The 20583-nt window shown below is 38.1% G+C and overlaps 1 protein-coding gene and 1 long non-coding RNA gene across 5 annotated transcripts in view; one reads left to right on the top strand and one right to left on the bottom strand.

Annotated features, from left to right (window-relative positions):
* LOC107126920 (uncharacterized) overlaps positions 1-20583 on the top strand; it is a 195756-nt gene that overhangs the window by 84617 nt on the left and 90556 nt on the right. For all 3 annotated transcript variants that reach the window (XR_010580219.2, XR_001483973.4, XR_010580220.2), the window contains one exon: positions 4538-4633. This is a non-coding gene — a long non-coding RNA (uncharacterized lncRNA). The remainder of the gene's footprint in view (positions 1-4537; positions 4634-20583) is intronic.
* The window catches only part of CCDC141 (coiled-coil domain containing 141), a 210274-nt gene that overhangs the window by 31078 nt on the left and 158613 nt on the right, over positions 1-20583 (bottom strand). For both annotated transcript variants that reach the window (XM_015432436.4, XM_074009537.1), the window contains 6 exons: positions 15487-15666; positions 9601-9780; positions 8896-9021; positions 6563-6751; positions 5476-5655; positions 3203-3352 (listed from right to left, as the gene is read on the bottom strand). In XM_015432436.4, the coding sequence (XP_015287922.3) occupies positions 3203-3352; positions 5476-5655; positions 6563-6751; positions 8896-9021; positions 9601-9780; positions 15487-15666 (1005 nt within the window). The remainder of the gene's footprint in view (positions 1-3202; positions 3353-5475; positions 5656-6562; positions 6752-8895; positions 9022-9600; positions 9781-15486; positions 15667-20583) is intronic.

Genomic DNA, 20583 nt, shown 5'->3' on the forward strand with positions numbered 1-20583 from the left:
ATAGCCAGGCAAGAAAAAATATGAATTATATTCAACATTCATGCATACAAATGTATCTTTGTATGAAATGGGTAGGAAAAAACACAAAATCTGGCAGTCTGAAGATTATTTTTCTAGTAGGTAGACATGAAGAAAATAAGGCTTTACAATTTCCTATGTCTTCATATGAAATTGGAAAAAAATGGTTTTTACTCAAAGATAAGCACAAACTATCATTCATTGTCTTTAAGGCACATCACATTGCATTTTAAAAAATTACATTTAGAACACTTTATTTTGCCTTGGGGTACTGAGTTCTTTTCTAAGGGCTTTCAGTGCAGTTAAGACCATGTAAGTTAGCTATAGCACGGTCAAGAAAGAAATTTTTTTGAAATAACCAAATGAACCGTGCTATGATATCAGATCATACAAACATCTTAGATATACCAGAAAATAGGGATAGAAGAGGAAAGCATTAAAAAAAAAAGATATTTAACATCAGACCATGCAGTGGTTGAATGACACTGAAATATTATATAAATGGTGAATTCTGAATTTAACAAATGATAAGCATGTTGGTGCCCAACAAATGAGTCTGTGGCCTGAAGTCGATTCCCTGGAACACCCTGAGCTGAAACTCTGTTGTCCTGTAGCATATTCCTAACATGAAAGTCTTATGCTCCTCAGTTTTCCCATCTGAAAAATGAACATACTGAACTGGACATTCTCCAAAATCCATTGCAAGTCAGAATCTGTGAACTTTCTAACAGTACTTTAAGCACATTGGAAGTGAAACTGTGTTTAAAAATCAACTTTAAAAATTAAATGCTATACTTGGTTTAGTCCTCTGGCATGTTATCTAATTTTAGTTGTTTATGCAGAAAAAAATAGTGTAACGTATCATATTTAATTTTACAAATGTTTTAAGCAGCTGTACCCAAAGACTAATAATGATAACAATAAGAATAATGTCTAGATAGCAAATATTATTACCCCTGTGGAAACTAGCCATCTGTTTGGGTTCTACTATTCACAATATAAACTAGAACACACGTATTTTTATTTTCCTAAGGGGCATGGAAAATATTTCTTCTGATTATTTTCCCTTAGGCCTGTCGTGAGAAAGTCCAGGGTGTGCACACTCCTCATATCTCCACAAAAAAGGAGAAACGACAAAGACCCAAAGTTCTCAAAGGTCATTTAAATGTGAAATTGTAAGTTACATGAAAGATTAACTGGATCTGTAGTGGAAGCAAATGGGAAGAATATCTCTCTTAAAATGTAAGAGCATGCTGAAGTGATACCTGATTCCTAAATCAAACCCGCATGTATCTGGCTGCTCATTCTGACACGGTACAGACAATCCTGGGGCGTCCCTACTGACAGGAAGGGACATCTGTCATCCCAGCCGACTGGCTCCAAACGCAGTCTCATCATGAGGCAGTCCCTATAAATAGAATTCCTGCTGGAAGGGCCTGAACAGGGAGACCCAGCTTCATAAATATCACAGGTCTACAGGGAGACAGAAATGGAGCCAGAGGGGGCTGGGAAAACCCCTCAGCCTGCTCCACTTGCACGTCAGCAAATGTAGAGCCCAACCATCCCTGCAAAGAGGGAGGATTTTTGGCAAGACAAAGGTTTACAAATAGAAGTACACGAGGAGGAAGAGAAGGAGGGAAAACCAGAGGAAAGGGGGAGGGGGAGGGGAGGAAAGAAGAGAGAAGGAGGAATAAAGAAGATAACTTTAAGGAAAGACTGTAAAGGAACAGTTTCCATAACCATGAATCCACATTTTGTAGCCTTGGGGAGACTAATGTGCTCTGATGGTTTTCCTTAACAAGACGTGATTGACATGTAAGCAGCAGTACAGGAACCTGAAGTGGCCATTCTATCACCTACAGGGCAAATTACAACACCGGTTCAACCCCAAAGAGTCTTGACACCTCTCTAGCCAAAAGTAACTCGCTGGAACACAAATTATGAGCTGAAACTCTACAGTCCTGTAGCACACTGCTGAAATGAACATCATTATCAGATATCAGTTCCTGCTTCCCTCCTGTTTAACAGGATCAAAGTGGCCACTCCTGCTCTCTTCCCCTCTGGTTTTTCTTCCAGCCATGCTCCATCCTGCACCTGCCTGTGGTCTGTAAATATGTGGCCTACAGGAAGGGCCACTTCAGAGCCATGCCACCATTAAAGTTGAGTTATTTACACTTATTTCTGTGCTTTAATGTTGTTGGGTAATATTTGATACTTGCTGGGTCTAGTTGATGTAAATTGGGCATAAATAGAGAGTGAAGAAAGTTTACTGCCTCCTTTTCCACCACCTTCTTTCCCAATGGACTCATGGCTTAATAGGCTCAGAAACATTTTGTTCTAAATGGAGATAAATCCAGAATTATGGGTACCCTTGTGTTCTGCTATCACTTCCCAGTTAAGAATCAGAACTGTTGCTATCCCAATCTGTGAGTTGTTTTCTCCCAGAACAAGTAAGCCTTTCAATGGAAAGCTTAGCTAGGAGCAGGTGGTGGTTGTGATTTAGTGAATATCTAGGTGTTGTTGATTGGTTACAGTTGAGGGAGAGGAGGTAGAATTAAGCATGTGGAGGTGCATGGATGTAGAAGATCACTCTGATCTGTTACTTCTTTTTTCTCGAAGAGTTGTTTTGCCAGAAAAGCCACGCAGTTTGAGTAAATATGAAACCAGCCACTAGACCTCAGTGATAATACTTCGTAGCCTCCGAAGCAAAGTGCCTGCTCCCTGGCCTCTGGCACCATTGACTCACCATGAGTCAATGACCCTTAAATAGAACCTCAGCAGGCTGGAGTTGGCTGCAACGAACTGGTCAATGTCACCCCTTCCTCTGGGTCCTGAAAAAGCTGTATCCACTCAAGCAAATGACTGCTATACAGGTTTGAGGGAGAAGGGGGAAGCAAAAAACAAACAAAAGCAAGCAAAAAAACCATACTACTGAATTATTGGTTTTTCTATGTATTGACATCATACTGACTTCAACAAATTTGGGAGCTTGAAGTTGACTCAAACTTCCAGAGCCCTGAGGTCACTGCTCAGTGGATTAAAAGACATAAGTGAGAAGAAAGTCTCCTGATTCACTGTGTGTCTGTGTGTGTGGGAGTGTGCACATATGTGGACATTTAGACACATGCTTTAGGGTCAAACAGCTTTTTGGCAATGTGCCAGTTCTCACCCCTCCCACCCCCACCTCGTTTATCTCGTCTCTCATGGCGCAGTACTCCAAACTACGGGACAGGCTCCGTTCATACTCCTCAGCTTTGGCACGCCACTTCATGCTTTCCTCCTCAAGGAGCTCCAGCTGTTGCTGTAAGTTCTTTGCAGAAACATTAGAGCAGTGCTAAAAGAGACAAATGGTGGTAATGGGGAGAATGGGCAAAACAGCAATGAGATGAGTAAGCTATTTACCTGAATTATGAAACTCATAAATGACACTTTTTTAAAAAAGAAATAGGTTCCTGATTTATTTTACCTTAAACATATTTGAGCATAATTATTTCAGAAAGAAGCCAGACACCCAACATTATAGAAAAGATATTTCCCAGCTCGAATTTCTAGTGTTGAAGATTCACTCATCACACCCGACTCCTCAGAGACCCCATTCATTATAGGGTATGATCTTTACTTCAAAAGGCCTAAAATATGCATTAGAAACATTTGATTTCTGCACTATAATTTTCCTGTCAACTTGAGCTTAACCTCAGGTTCATTATGCAAGTGCTCCAATCTCAGCTCAGCACAGCGGGCTGCCAGGGCCAAGGCCAGAGGACGACTGGAGAACAATTCACATTATTTGCACAAAGTGAGACTTCTTGCTTTCTTATTCTTTTAAAAATAAATGTACTAATAAAATAAAACTCTTTAAAAAGAAAGCTCTTTCCTGGCAAAAAACCAATTCCATTAACAACAGCAGATAATTTGTATTTCTGTATCTTTCAGTTCAAAAAATATATATTTTATATTCACTGCATTTCATATAGTTTAGTGGATATCTTACATGTACTTTAAAATAAAATGGGCCATTATGATTTTATTAATGTTATACCTGTTGTTAGAGTAAACATAATCTTTTCTCCCCTCAAGTTAGAAATCTGGAGAAGGATTTTGTGTTTTATTTTGTGTTTGTTGGTAGTGGTGGTTTTTGTGTGTATGTGTGTGTTTTTTTTCTTTTTTCTTTTTGAGATGGAGTCTTATTCACTCTGTTGCCCAGGCTGGAGTGCAAAGGCTGGATCTTAACTCACTGCAACCTCTCCTTCCCGGGTTCAAGCGATTCCCCTACCTCAGCCTCCCAAGTAACTGGGATTATAGGCATGTAATACCACACCTGGCTAATTTTTGTAGTTTTAGTAGAGACAGAGTTTCGCCATGTTGGCCAGGCTGGTCTTGAACTTCTCGGCCTCCTAAAGTGCTGGGATTACAGGCGTGAGTCAATGTGCCCAGGCCGAAGAAGGATTTTTTTTTAAGAATCAATGTCCAGTGAATTATTGATGAAAATTTGATCTGGGAATATTTCCTTCTCTTTTAGGCCCCTCTTTTGAAGTCTGACAGTGGCATCAAACAAATCCAACAAGCCCTGGCTAGAATCAGGAGACTTGGACTTCTCCATTCTGGGCTTTTATGGGTAAGGTGGGAATTTCTGTTTGCCTCAAATTCTTCATCCATAAAATGATAGCTCTGGCCTGGGTGAACTCTAAGATCTAGATGGTCTTCCAGATCAGCAATGCTAAAACAGCATTGGCCAACAAAAATAGAATGTAAACACACAAATAATTTAAAATTGCCTAGTAGTCATATCAAAAAATCAAATAAAAAGATAGAGCAAAATTAATTTTTATAATATAACCAACTATGTCCAAATATCACCATTTTAACATGTAAGTAATATAAAAAATACTACTATGATTGCTTTTCATAATACCTCTTTGAAATCTGGTGTGTATTTCATACTTTGAGCATCCTCACTTGTTGCTAAATTTTGATCAGAAATATTTGATCTGTATTTTAATTTTTTTAATTTACAGTTTCAAAAGTTGATTCCCATACCCAAATTGCTCTCAACATACTTAAAAGTTTTCCAATAACTATACTGAGGATCAGTTTTTAAATTTGTATTTAAATTAATGCAAGTTAAATAAAATTAAAACTTTAGTTTTTTAGTTGCATTAGGCACATGTCAAAGGCAAAAAAGTGACTGCGACACTGGACTATACAGATCTACTATATAAATGCTCTTAAATATTTTTTCATGAGAATAGAGGTATTCAACAAGACTTTTATATTTAGATTTTCTACTTAAAATTTTTTCTCTTGTCAGAGGGTAGAAACGAATCACTAATAACTACCCCAATGGTTTAATTTATTTTTAAATTTAACATATACTAAGCAATCTGCCTGGTTTCTTTCATACGCTAGCCCAAGCCCCAGTTAGAACTGAGTCAAATGATGGTGGTGCTGGATGCTTACAGGCCGCTGCACTGATGAGATGATGTCCACTCCCAAGGAAAGGGCCAGTCTGTGGAGATGGTCTACACGTGCTTGCTTTTCCTGAGAGCACCAGAGGTGAATCTGCACATCGTGAGCATCACCCAGTTCCTTCGGCTGCTCTACAAACTCCAGCTCTCTTGATCTGATGAGATGTCCCAGCTAAAATTTAGGGCATTAACAATTAACCTGAGTTTTATATGAAGACAGATTTTTTTTTTTAAGCCTAATTTCTATAGCACATTTTGCTAGCTGGTCGAAATGCTGCCAAGGCCATCTATAAACTGTTGGCATTAGCCAAATAAGAATGCTGCAAATCCAATGGTGGTAAAATTGAACTGCTAATGTCGTCAGTTCCATTAAAGAAGGAAATTCTTTTTGGTCATGAACCAAAACATTAGCAAGATCTAGGCCTGTGCTCTGAGTAAATTTAGAGGCTATTTTAAAGGGATATTAATTAATATTCCTCTATCTTATGTTAATAGAGACCATAACTATGAAGTTTTTGTAAAAATGCCACCAACAAATAGCACTCCGTGATGTCAGGTACTTGAAGTGCAAAAAAAAAAAAAAAAAAAAAATTGAACTTGGTTTCTGCCCTCAAAGAGCCTACAACTGAATTGGGCGGGGCGGGGGGGTAGGGGAGGGAAGCTATGCTTATCAAAAGGTAGTTAAGAATCAAGATAGTAAAATGCAAGATATGTGGAATAAATAATGAGCTCTAGGATTTTTGAAGAGAGAGAAATCACTCCAAGTGAGGTAGGATTGTTGGAAGGAGGTATAGGATTTAGATAAGAGGGAGGAGAAAGACAGACTTGTCAAATAATGGCAGCCTGAGAGTCAAGGGTTGGAGTTAGATATGTGTGCATCATCTCTGAGGGATGAAGAGCTCAGTTTGTCTGGAACAAAAGGAAGAATAGGAACATAGTGAGAGTAAAGATAGGGGCCAGATTGTGTAAACTTCTGATATTAGAAGATACAATTTGGTCTTTATTTATTATTTAATAATTCATTTTTAATTGCATAGTTTAAAACTCAGGATTTTTCAAACATCCCTTCTAAGCCTTACCGCTTCCTTGACTTGGTGGAACTGGACCACCTTGTACAGGATATCCTCGTAATCCTGGATTCTCTCTTTCTGTTTTTGTTGGAGGTGAATGAGGTCCTTCAGTTGTTGAGACTTTTCTTTTACAGGGGCTCTTTTGCCAGTTAACTCCTCTGATTCTTTCATAATGTATTGAACCTCATCATTTAATTGCTAAAATATTGAAAGTGATAAAAAAATCTTGCTTTTAAAGAACTTTTTTACTTTGCAACTGACAATATAAAGGTCTAAACAATGAATCACTCATTCATTTGTCAACAAACACTTATTATGAATGCCCTCACCCTCCAAAAAATTTGGGCATTGTGCTGGATGATAGAGATATATTTTTCTATATTCATCTGAGAAGTTTACAAAAAAAAATAGCATGAGCAATGCAAAAATGTTTCAAAGCTATGTGGAAAAACAAAGTCATACATTTCTATGGCATACCAAATGTTCTATTCATCTGTTAAGTAAATGTATTTTAGATATTTTATGCAGCCCCATGATTATCTCTGATATTTAATACAGACTAGAATCAGGCAGTATGGTAAAAACACCATGAGGAGATGAGTGTAAAAATATATCAGGGGAATAACTTGTGCTCTGTGATAAAAGAATGATCAGAATGAACCACCAGCTGAACAGCATAGTAGACAGACTGTTTCAAAAGCGGTCATCCCATGATCCACAAATAGCCATCACATGTAGGGAAGGATAAACTGCCTTCTCTTTCACCTGGCATTGCTCAGATACCCCTTATGGGAATCCAGATTCTGGAATAGAATTTACAACGGGGGCATACTTTAAAGAGAATGCTACTGTAGGCCGGGCACGGTGGCTCACGTCTATAATCCCAGTACTTTGGGAGGCCAAGGAGGGTTGACCACCTGAGGGCAGGAGTTCAAGACTACCCTAGCCAATATGGCAAAACCCTGTCTCTACTAAAAATACAAAAATTAGCCGGGCGTGGTGGCGTACACCTGTAATCCCAGCTACCCCAGAGGCTGAGACACGAGAATCACTTGAACCTGGAAGGCAAAGCCTGCAGCAAGACAAAATTGTGCTACTGCACTCCAGCCTGGGCAACAGAGTAAGACTCTGTCTCAAAAAAAAAAAAAAAAAAAAAAAAAAAAAAAAAAAGAGAGACAGAGTGAGAGAAAGAAAGAGAGAGAATGCTACTATAATTTCAAGCGTAGATCTTTTGTATGAAAGGTAAAAGCAATGGAAATGATTTAGACTAAGGAGATAATTTTCAGAAGAGTGACCTAAAAAGGGTCGTCGAGTTTAAGCATTTGGGCATCAAATATATGTGCACCACAGTGACGGGGCTAAAGAAGTATGGCAATGGTCCTGATTTAGAGGAACTTACATGTACATGCAAATGTGCATACAAACCAAACGCATATAAGCAGATAACACAGGGTGTATTAAAGAACCTAATATAGGCCAGTCACATTTGCTGAGAGTTTTAAAGAGTTTGCTGTGGGTTACAGTTGTGGGTGTGTTTGTGTGTAGCAGGCGTGGTGGCTATGTTTTACATTGGTTTTTGTCTTAATGGAAACCTACCGTTCCCTAAAGGAATCTTCAATCTTCTGATTCTGGGATTCTTTGAAGCCCACATTTATGTAGTGACAGCTAGAAACACAGGTATCTAAATTTTGCAGCAAAGCATAAGAATCCAGGCAGAAGTATGATGTGACTAGCAGCTGGCAATTTTTGGCAGTTGTGTCACATTTTGGAGAGGCAAGAGGCAGGGAAATAGGGACAGTGTTAAGCAGTCAGGGTCAGGAGCATGACTTGTGGTTTTGTTGCTCATATCCTGAGAGGTGGAGTGGAGAGCACAGCAAAATTCCTGGGGTGATGGTACGTGCCTGGGGTGCTGGTGGGTGAGGACAGTGACATAACAGTGGTCACCTCAGGGACTCAGGGCAGCAGAGCCTCTGGGTCCGAGGTTGCCCATCCTTGTTCTGAGAGGTCTCAATTTAAAACACCTCTGCACTCCCCAGGAAAAGAGTTAGAGTGAAAATACAGGATAAATATATGACTAGTTTAATTAGCCATGTGAATTTTAAAAATCTAAGATAAAAATCTATTTAGGACATTTTGTAGCCCAAATGTTGGTATATCATCAAATTCAAAAGAATGTAGGAAAACAGTAAGAAAAATGTCCCTACAGTGGATTTTTAGACAAGCGATACTTTTGTTTAAAAAATAGAAATTCACCAGCCTATTACAATTAATCAGGTAAACTGCAACCAAACAGTTTTAAATATTTTTTCCATTCACCCAAATCCGGCAATGTATTTCTTCACCTGGAACTGAGGCTTCATGTCATTCCATTTTTGTCGTAGCCCTAAAATGAACTGGAGGCTCCCTCCAAGGTCAAGTGCAGACACAGGCATAAGTGCTTCCTGAAGAAGTTTTAAGTTGTGAGTAGTCTGAAATAAATATTGGACAGTTACACATGCATTTTCTTTGACATCTCCAGCAAATGTGATCATTCTAGTAATGACAAGAGTGTGATCAAATTTTTCAAGCCCCATGAAAACGCTCAGGATGTGGCATGAGCTCAGGGTTCTAAACAACCAAGGAGTAAGGCCCTTGGTTTCTGCTGCCTTTTTTGGTTTTACTGTGGTAAAATATACATAATAAAAGTTACCATGTTTACCATTTTGGGGTGTACATTTCAGAGGCATGATATTTAATACATTCATATCATTGTGCAATCACCATCACCACCATCCATCTCCAGAACTTGTTCATCATCCCAAACAGAAACTCTGCACCCATTAAACAACTCCCCATTCCCTCCCTCGATCTCCCAGCCCCTGGTAACCTACATTCTGCTTTCTGCCTCTATGAGTTTGACGACAGGGACCTCAGTTATAAGTGGAATCACACGATATTTATCCTTTTGTGTTTGGCTTATTTCACTTAGCTAGTGTTTTCAAGGTTCGCTCATGTTAGCCTGTGTCAGAATTTCATTCCTTTTCACACCCCATTGTCCCTTGCCTCACCTTTTTAAGCTGCTCTTTGAATGCCGCCCACTGCTGTTTGACAGGCTTGCTTTCCGTGGCTTTAAGCTGCCATGCCAGCCGAAGGAGGCTAAGTTCTTCCCGTTCTGCTTTCTGGTTTTCCATAGTGTTCTTCATGATGTACACTTCATTTTCCACATTTAGTATCTCATTCTCTTTTGCCTGTTAAATTAATAATTCATATAATAGCTTTTCTTTCCCAAGAGATACAGCTTTTTGTTGTATATAACTATTTGACGAGGCAAATTCTTTATCACAGCCAAAGCAGAGCACGGTTCTGACATCCCAACAAGTTCGAACTCCCTGCGCAGAGGCACAGTTCAGCTCTCGGAACCCACATACTGTTCTTAGACGTCAGGTCCCCAGTTCTTCAAGACCCAAGGGGTGTTTGAATTCGTACCTAGGGTCTGGTTATTTCCTGGGGTTTAAAAGATTATTTAATGAGCAGAGGATCCAGAATTTTTGAAGTCAAGATTTAAAACATGCGTATAAGTATACCTATATGCATTTGAAAGATACTCTATCTTTTATTTTAACACGCTCATTAGAATACATCAAAATATCAGTATTGAGGAATAGGAGGGGACAGGATGTTCTGGACCACTGTTTTTCTTTTTCTTTAAACTATTCCATTGTATACATTGCAATTATTTTAAATGTCCTTTGCTGTTTCTCAAGTTCCTCCATTTTGTGAGAACTGAAATGGGTCTGCATCTCTGTATTCAGAACTACATCATACACCGGAAGCACAGTACCTAAAATCGAAGATTTCACTTCCAAGCTTTCATATGTTCTGCTTTACTGATTAGAAATCTTTTAAACAATGGTTTTAAACAAAGGGAAATTCAATTAGTGGTAAAATGATAATAGCAAAGAGTAAGACTACGTGTGCTTTATTTCTGTAGAAACATTTAAAAAATGCACAGGAACATTCATTTGGCAAAACAGTTATTATGTTTTTACTTTAGTAGCCAGCCTTTCTCAATAAATCTTCAAATTTCTATCATCTCAATGACAGCAATTGATAGTATCATAAATATTGAACAGGATATTTTAAAGATAGGCCATTTTATTTTAAAATTATTTTAAATGATATTGATATTGTGCACTTATATTTTTATATAATTTTATACATTATAAAGTGGCAACTAATTCCAAAAAATATATATATTTGTAGGTCCTAAATGAGGATTCCTCCATGAACTTAATAATCTAGTAATAAAATGATATATTCCCTCATTATTAATAATGATACATAATAAATTATGAAAGATATTAGACAACTCAGCAGAATCCACCCCAAATTATACTTTTATCTATATAATAAAGTTATCTTTCACATATTTTAAAGAAATGATTAACCAGAATGTAATGTACTATATAATTTAACATAAATTTTGAAACTGCAGCATGCCAATGACAACTTTAATCAGAAGGATATGGTGGATTCTGAGTGAGGTCTAGAGAAAGGAGAGCTATAGTAGGATTCGTAGATGTCTAGCTAGTAGGATCTGTGAAAAGTGATCCTGTATTTGGCAGATGAATATTTTGGCCACTCAAGAAGATTGAATAATTTGCCTGAGGTCTAATCAGTAAACACAGTACTCATTTTACTTCCGTGTAGGGCATGGAAACTTTTTGCCATAATCCAGTCTAAATAGGCGACTAAAGCATTCCTTTTTCACTTGTATTCATGCACCATAAATGGTTTTCTGATGTCTTACTTTTCAGATACCTTGATAATAGGAAGGCTGTATCCCAGATAGCATTCTTGGTACTGACCATTATAAATAAATAAATTGGAAGTTTCATCAAGATGTCTGTCATAATTTGAACCTGAATCAATTTCTCTGATCTTAATGATTTTTAGATGAACTGAAAAATTTTCTATTTCTGGCTTGAAAATATGAGCCACGACAACCCAATAAAGAACAGAACACTCAATTGAATATACCAGCTGGCCTCTGCCTTCTTGACGAGCAAACTGGTCACCATGATTCAACAACAATGTTTGTTTAAAAGCCTAGTGGTCCAAAAGATATCATGAGAATGAAAAAAATTGTTTTACTTACTTTACCAACAATTTCATCTCTCCAAATGTTGCTAACCAATAAATTTCATTATCATGTGGGCTTTAATTTTAATCAGTAAGGAGGAACTTATTTATCCTATGATAGTGGCAAAGACCTTGGGGTAGAGTGACCATGTTTATGACATCAAGATAAAAGACCACCAGAGCACAGTAGTAAAATACATGCTATTTCTGGGAGATCTAAGTAGGCATTGAATATTATGATAACCTAAGTTTATTTAGATATAGATTCAAAATATAATTTGGAATGAGTTATTGTTGCAGATCTTTAAAAACGAAAATCTGATTGTACAATCTTAAACATTCTAAATAAGTAACAAAGGACTTCTGGGTAGAATGGAGTAGCCAGTGGCAGAGCAGTGCTTTTGCTTAGAATACCTAGAAAAGCTAGGTAAAATGCAGAGGGAATCCATTTGAAGGAAGCAGAGAGCTGCTCTGCAACCAGAACTAGAGAGGCTGACTCCAGAGAGGGAAGAACCTGACAGTGGTGAGCTCATCTGTCATCCCAGGGGCATTTCCCAATTCTGTGCAGACAGGAGGCTGATAATCAAGACTTCCCTGGAGCAGAGAAACCAACAGAGATTTTGGCAGACACTTGGAGGGCTTCAAGCACAATGATCTTCTTCTAAAGAAGACTGACAAAATACCAGGGGTATATGGGGCAGTGGATTAAAAAACCTTAGCTAAAGGCCTCTGAAAAGCAGAGTGGAGTTTTTCAGCAGACAACCCAAACAAAGATTGGAGTTTGTGACCTGCCAGGGGCACAGATCTCAGAGAAAGCACCTGGCTCTCAATACAAAACTCTGGGAGCCTGAGGGGACAGGACTACACTGCAAACACAACTCTGCCAGCTTCTGATTGGCTTCAGTGATTGCCTACCAACACCTGCCTGGAGAAAGAAGGGCGACCCTTTCTAGAAGAAGAAAACACCATCTGCCGATCCTCCAATTTTTTATACATAATGTCTGGCATTTGATAAATATTCACTAGTGCTGCCAAGACACAGGACTACAGGACTGGAAACCAAGTGAAAAATTAGACAATAGAAACCGCTCCAGATCGGCCGGGTGCTGTGGTTCATGCCTGTAATCCCAGCACTTTGGGAGGCCGAGGTGGGCAGATCACTTGAAGTCAGGAGTTCGAGACCAGCCTGGCCAACGTGGTGAAACCCCGTCTCTACTAAAAATACAATTATTTGCTGGGCCTGGTGGCGGGCACCTGTAATTCCAGCTAATCTAGGGACTGAGGCATGAGAATCGCTTGAACCCGAGAGCTGGAGGTTGAAGGGAGCTGAGATCGCGCCACTGCACTCCAGCCTGGGTGACAGAGCGAGACTCTATCAAAAAAAAAAAAAAAGAAAGGAAAGAAAGGAAAAAAAGAAAGAAAGAGCTCCAAATCCAAATGTTGTAGTTAGCTGACAAGCACTTTAAGTGCCTAGGGTTAATATATGGTTCAAGAAAGTATTGGAAGGATGGGAAAAGTACAGACAAGAAACAGAATTTCGAATTTCGTCAGCAATTTAACTCTAATAAATAAAAGTACCAACTGTATATTCCAGAACTAAAATTTCTGAAATTAAGTTAGTAATAAGATAGACAAAATTATGCAGTTTGAAAGTATTTGAATTCCCTTAGGTAAATCACAAACATATATAATCAACAGATGGGAGAAGATTGATTGAACCATGTAAAAGTGTAAGAGAGAGACAGAGCAATAGATAGATGGATAATACATGTTCTAAATGTTCTAAATGAAAAATATATATATATATTTTTTACAGTAAAGTACCTAGATCACACAGGTACATGGGCAAATTGCTTAGCAAGTTTTCTTTAATGCTTAAGGATAGTGTTGGATAAATTAGAATTAGCTAATGCATCTTTTATTTCCAAGTAGGTGTAACAAGAATGGTCTTCAAACAACAAAAGTTGAAACAAGACAAAGAGAAAATTGTAGCTCAAAGTAGATGAGGGTAGTTAGACCCTAACTCTTCCAAATGAATTCAGGCTCCAGACTGAGATTAATCACATCCCAGGTACAGAGAAAATTGCAGCTGTCAGTTATCTTTGAAAATCTACAGAAACTAGAAGGGCCATAAAATTAGAGAACAGAAAATGCCCTGATTTTCAAAAGGAGGAAAGGATGGATTACACAATTTACAGATTGGTAAGCTTCACACTGAAAATCAGTGCAGTAAGTTCATTACTTATCAAGCACTTTGTGAGCATTTTGGAAAGAATGCCTTGATCACTAGGAGCCATCCTGATTTATGTCAAATTATGTCTGTGTCATTGATAGGATACTAGGTAGGTAAACCTTCTTTTGAGCAGTTTATTTGAGAAAGTCTCCCATTATAGACTTAATACAAAGATTATGAAGTAGTGGCTGAATTAAGTATTATTGGGAGCATTCATGATTATTTTAAAAACTGGTTAATCAATAGACTGCTTCATGAACTGGAATGTCAATCTGCCCTTTAGGCATTTATATTTAAGAACTAATTGCTGCCATAGAAAGCTTACTTGTCATATCTACAGAATTAAACCCAAGACAGATGGCTAATATACTAGATAGGTTCAAATTAGTTTAGCAAGATGGGATCATGTGTGAAGACTAACAAAATAAAATTAAATAAAAAAATATAAAAACTCATATTTGTATAAAAAAGGTAAATGGCTGATACAGGTATAATATGGGAGAGACATGGTTTGACAGAAGCTGCAATAAAAATATTATGAGAGTTTTGTTCTATCACAAGCTTAACATGTACCAGCAAAGTGAAACTACTCCTAAAAATGTTAGCATAATTGTAGGTCTCATTAGTAAATAATAATGTCCAGTTTATTGTACTCTGTGTTGCACCTGTAGTTCACTTTTTGGTTACATTTAATGAATGATCTCGACAAACCACAGAAAATCCTGAGAAGGGGGGATCAATCGCATAGAAAGAAAAATAAAGCTCCTTCATAAATGATGGAAAGGATTTTTAATGCTGCAGAAAACACTCAGACATAGCAAACTGTTTTTAATGTTGGAAGGACTTTCATATATAAGAGAAATTAAATATGAATACTTTTTGTCCCTGTGTAGCTACAGAAGATTAGGAGTAGATATGGAAACAGATATATTTAACATTAAAAAAAAAAAAGTTTTCTAGCAGCTGGCATTCTCCAACAATGAAATGAGCAGTTTCATTAGGAAAATACTTGAGGTATTGAAAGAGAAGTGGACTAACCATCTTTTAAGTATCCTACAGGGAATTTAATATTGGTTATGGGTGGATATAAGGATTCTAGAATATTTTACAGACATAATTCAAGACAGCTAAAGGTTAGGGTATTTTTCTAAATACAATGGACCTTTACAACAAAAAGATCTGCTAAGGTAAGAAACTCTTCAAAAGAAGATTCATCTTAGAAGTTGTCTTTAGCCCCCAGAAATTTTGAAAGGACCTTGTTGCATGCTTTCAACATAACACGGAACTTTTGGGTGGACTTCTGAGGACTCTATTTAATAATAACAATGTTGCATTTGGATTACAGTCACTCTTCCTTCTTAATAGTTAAAACAACCTTCCTGTTATAAACTAACCAAAGTTCTAGGCCAAGTAAGCATTTAAATATTGGGCTTCAGGACTGGTCTAGGTTGAATGAAGCTAACGAGAACTTCCTACGAGAGAACTGCTGATTAGTAGACAGCTGAACCTTTGAAATTATTATTTTGACTTTGATGAGTAATCCTAGCAGAAGGTGTGATCCATTTAATGTCATTCTTACCATGTTTATTAAATTAAGGAACTCAAGCCCTAGATCTTGTGTTACAAAACTCTTCTTTAAAAATAGTGGCCACTGCTTCTCAGTCGAGTCAGAACAAGGCTTGGCTTTAGCATCATCCTGCTCCTTCTGAGGGATTTTGGTTTCATAAAATTCTTTTAAGCTCTGAAACTGCATCTCTACCTAAAAAAGAAAAAGAGGGTTAAGAACACTCAAACACATTTTTTTAAAGAAAAAGAACAGTAGATTCCAATAAAAGCCTATATAAAACCTAAAACTACATTTTCTGAATTTTTAATTTTTAAACATTTTATTTATTTATTTATTTATAGAGATAAGGTCTTTTGCTCTGTCACACAGGCTACAGTGCAGTGGCACGATCATAGCTCACTGCAGCCTCCATCTCTTGGGGTCAAGCGATCCTCCCTCCTCATCCTCCAAGTATTAATAGTTAAAAACTACAGACTATAGGCACTCAACACCAGGCCTGGCTAATTTTTTTTGTTGTTTTTTTCGTTTTTGTAGAGATGAGGTCTTGCTATGTTGCCCAGGTTGGTCTCGGACTCCTGGGCTCAAGAGATCCTCCTGTCTTGGCCTCTCAAAGTGCTGGGATTACAGGCATTAGCCACCAACCCCAGCCCATTTTCAGAATTTTTAAAATAATTATTGAATGTTTTCAACTTATTGAAAAGATATAAAAATCTATTTGGATTGTTGATTGTTTGGGTAGAACACTGAGCTGACAGGTTTATTAAGCATAAAAACTAATTATTGAAGCCAACATCATATTTATAAATTCTGTGTTTGTGTGTTTTTCAATTTGGGACAATGTATGTCAAAGACCTGTGTGGTTTCATCTAAAGCCAAGTTTCATAATTCAGAAGAAAGATGCATACATAGAATCAGATAATACAAATCAGTAAGAAATACAGGCCAGTGAAAGATGATTAGTAATTAATAAATCACGATTTACTTCTAATCAGCAATAAACCAGAATAAAAAAGTATAAATAATTCTTAATGTTCTGCCAAAGTATTAATATTAAACTGCCTCCATGAGCTAATCTCTTATTAAGGTACATTACTATGCCTCCCTGGAATTATATTTTCTCATTTGCTAACCAATATAAGCAATATTAGATCATTTTAAATCACTCTCCTTGAGCAGAGTTTATATAAAATCAAATGTGTCTGTAGACCTACAGATTAATATGTAATTGGATGATATAGAAATAGTAGAAATTATTTGACACAAGTTTGTATGCATTTTCAGTAACACCAATGCCTGACAGGACTAGATTTAAATAGCTCGTAACTCCCAACCTAAACATGGTAAGAAATCTCAGGCAATGGTTAGTCACTATATTTTAAAGATTTTAACATTGTTCTTGATTTAACTGAACTTGATAGGAGAGCCTGCAAATAGCTCTCAGAAACAGAAGCTCTCTCCTCATTTCCATATTCCACTTATACACGCCTCTACGTTTTGCTGATGCTTGTTCCCTCAGCCCAGAATGATGTTTCCTCAATTTTCCTCTCTTATTTATCCTTCATGAGCAGTTAAAATGCCACTTCCTCCATGGAGCCTTCTAAGATGCCCTAGTAATAATTAACTATTTTGGGAGGTATTCAAAGATAGTTCTAGGAGAAAGAGAGCCATAATCAAATTATTACAACACAGAGACACATACACAGACAATATTATGGGCACACTGAGGAGAGGCCACCAACTCTATGTATGGAGTAAATAGGGAAGCGCTTCCCAAAGGAAGTGACATTTGATCTGTGTCTTGAGTAATTGTCCAGGGTGAGAAGGCGTCAAAGGGGATCCCGGATGGGAGGGATAACTTGTGTAAAAGTGTGAAACACTAGCTGTGAAGACACTCACTGGTTCAGAGGACAATACATGATCTTAGTGTGAGTGAAGTACAGGTTACACAAGCTGAGTGGTAAGATAAGAGACGGAGGGATATTTGTGCTGGGATAAAGCTGGCCAGCAAGTTTCAACCTGTCTCCTACTGTAACCAACATAATTGAGATACATTCTGATTAGGTTGAAACCACTGATAGATGACTCGGAATCAGCATGGCAATCATCAGGCCTTCAATAAGGTCATCCATTATATGCTGGGTGTCAATATTATGGGCAGTCAGTTATGTGCAATTCTCAAAACACAAACTTTAATTCATCCTTCTTTTCTAACTGCTCAAAAAAGCCTCCTTGAATGCAAATGAGAACCATATTATTATGGAAATTCCCTTAACTCTGTACTAGTTGATTTAGGTGAATTAATGGGAGATTTTATTCATTTTTGGTAAAAGTTATTTGCAACTTGCTTTATTACACTTGTCAAAGTACCTGAATTTCAGGAGGTAATGTGATCAGATTTGCCTTAGTATGACTTTTGTTTTGCCTACAAAGGGAAGGGGAGTGTGAAGGGGTAAAAACAGGAGGCAAACTGAGCAGGCAGAAGATGACATCATTAAGCTGGATAAGAGATCATGACAGCCTGAACCGAGGAAGTGATGGTGCAAGTGCAGAGAAAGGGGAGTTCAGAAATCTTTTAGGTTGGCTCAATAAACAGATATGGAAGAGCACGGCCTTTGAAATAGGAAAAACAAAAGGGAAATAATTTGGGATGAAACTTCAGCTTTGACGTTTGCTAGTGCTTGATCTTGCATACCTCATCCTTCAGAGCCTCAGTTTCCCATATTTACAAAATGGGGATCATAGTAACTAAAACATAGGGTGCTATAAGGATTAAATAAAATCAGGAATGAAAAGCACAGTACCTAGTACAAAATAAATGCTCAGTGAGAAAGTGATTGAAAGAGACATAGAAGCTTCTAAATAGCATTCCTGAAAGGATGGTGGAGTCATTAACCCAATGCCAAAATACAGAAGGAAAAGCATATTTGAGGAAAAGCCACCAGCTGTGTTTTGCTGAGTTGGAGGAGCCTACAGGATACATAACTAACTGAAAGCACTGGTTTAGAGCTCAGGAGAGTTGGGGCTCAGGAACCACTTTTGAGTTATTGGTGAAGAAACCATAGGTGGGAATGTGGTTTTTGTAAAAAAAAAAAAAAAAAGCGGGTACAATGTGCAAAAGAGAGGGCACATGCAAGAACTCTATGACCCACCATGCTTTAAGAACAAAAAAGAAAAGTGAACTAGGAGTAAGGACAAGGAACAGACAAAGAAGTAGATAGGATTATTCCACTTATGTGAAATATTCAGAAAAGGCAAACCTAGAGAGACAGAAAGTAGATCAGTGCTTGCCTGAGGCTGGGGGTGGGAGCCAGGACTGCCTAAAAATGTAAGCCAGTGCTCTTCTGGGGATGATGGACATACACTAAAACTGGAGTGCTATGGTGGTTGCATGATTCTATAAATATAGGAAAAATCACGACATTATGAAATATGTGAGTTTCATGCTATGTAAATTATACCTCAGTAAATCTGTTATTTAAAAAAAAAAACCCAAAGGAGGTGAGAGTCGGTAACTGGGTCAAATAAATGCTGCAGAAAGATTAAGCAGGATGAAGACTGAAAATATACTATTTCATCTGTCAACCAGTAGGTAGCTTAAAAGAATGTTTTTAATGGAGTGAAGAGGTGGCAAGTGGAAGGGTTGAGACAGGAATAAAGCGAATTGCAGTGGGACAAGGACAGGATGAGCAAGTAGAGGTGAGGAATATCTTCTTCCCATTTCAAGAGTCCAAATTTGAGCCTGTGCATCATGAAGAAACCCCATTTCTTAAAAAAAAAAAAAAAAATAGCTGGGCTTGGTGGCACATACCTGTAGTCCCAGCTACCTGGGAGGCTGAGGTGGGAAGATCACCTGAGCCTGGGAAAGTTGAGGCTGCAGTGAGCTGTGATCATGCCACTGCACTCCAGCCTGGGCGACAGAGTGAGACCCTGTCTCCCAAAAAAAAAAAAAAAAAAAAGGTCTACATTTGAAGAGAAATAAAATGATGGAGTGGTAGCCTTGGTGAGGGCAAGACTATATGGACATAACTGTAGAACAAAGGGAAAGAAGCAATGGAAAAGAAATCTTTTAAAAATCAGAGGATGGCCGGATGTGGTAACTCACACCGTAATCCCAGCACTTTGAAAGGCCAAGGCGGGCAGATCACCTGAGGTCGGCAGTTCGAGACCAGCCTGGCCAACATGGAGAAACCCTTCTCTACTAAAAATACAAAAATTAGTTGGGTGTGGCGGCGCATGCCTGTAATCCCAGCTACTCCTGGCTGAAGCAGGAGAATCGCTTGAATCCAGGAGGTGGAGGTTGCAGTGAGCCAAAATTGCGCCATTGCACTGCAGCCTAGGCAACAAGAGTGAAACTCCATCTCAAAATAATAATAATAATAAAATTAAAAAAAATAAAATTAGAAGATGATTGCCGGAGCTAGATGCTGAAGGATGTAGGAATATTTTCATTTATTGGAACCCATGGAGGATGGGTGAATATGTCAACAAGTTTGGAAGTCAAGGCCATTATTGTCAATGGCTTCATTTTTTTTTTTTCAGTGACATATGAGTTAAGAACATTGGATGAGATTTAGAGATAGAAACTAAGGTAATATGCTTGAGAATTGCTACCAAATGGGAACCAACTAGGGAGCATATAGGAGACCCAGCTGAGGCAGAGGCCCGTGCATTTGTAATGGGGCCAATCAGCACAATTGTATGATTTTCCACTGGAGTGTCTGGAAGCTTGGAAAGAAAGGCTGAGTAAACAGACTATTGGATTGATCTCGTATTGGGAGTTGGCAGGGGTTAGTCAGGGTGGAGGGCAGGGAGTTGACGGGATGGAGAATGGAAAGGAAATGAGTAACCATTAGCTAGTGAGGAAGAAAGGAAAGCCAGAGGAGGAGTGAAGTAATGTACGGGGAGCATCGCCAGGATTGGAAGGATGGAAGCCTCTGCCAGGTAGAAAAACAGATTTAGCAGAAAATAGAAAGCAGGAAGCTAGAATGTTCTGATTAAATTGTTGTTTGCAAAGCTAAGCCTCCTGGTCCAAAGGCCAGAGTGGATCAAAGTGGATGCTTAACTGAAAGCTGAGGAGGTTCATTTTTGGCAATGAAGATGCAGAAGGCA

Source organism: Macaca fascicularis, chromosome 12 (assembly GCF_037993035.2).
Source record: "Macaca fascicularis isolate 582-1 chromosome 12, T2T-MFA8v1.1".
Taxonomy (NCBI): domain Eukaryota; kingdom Metazoa; phylum Chordata; class Mammalia; order Primates; family Cercopithecidae; genus Macaca; species Macaca fascicularis.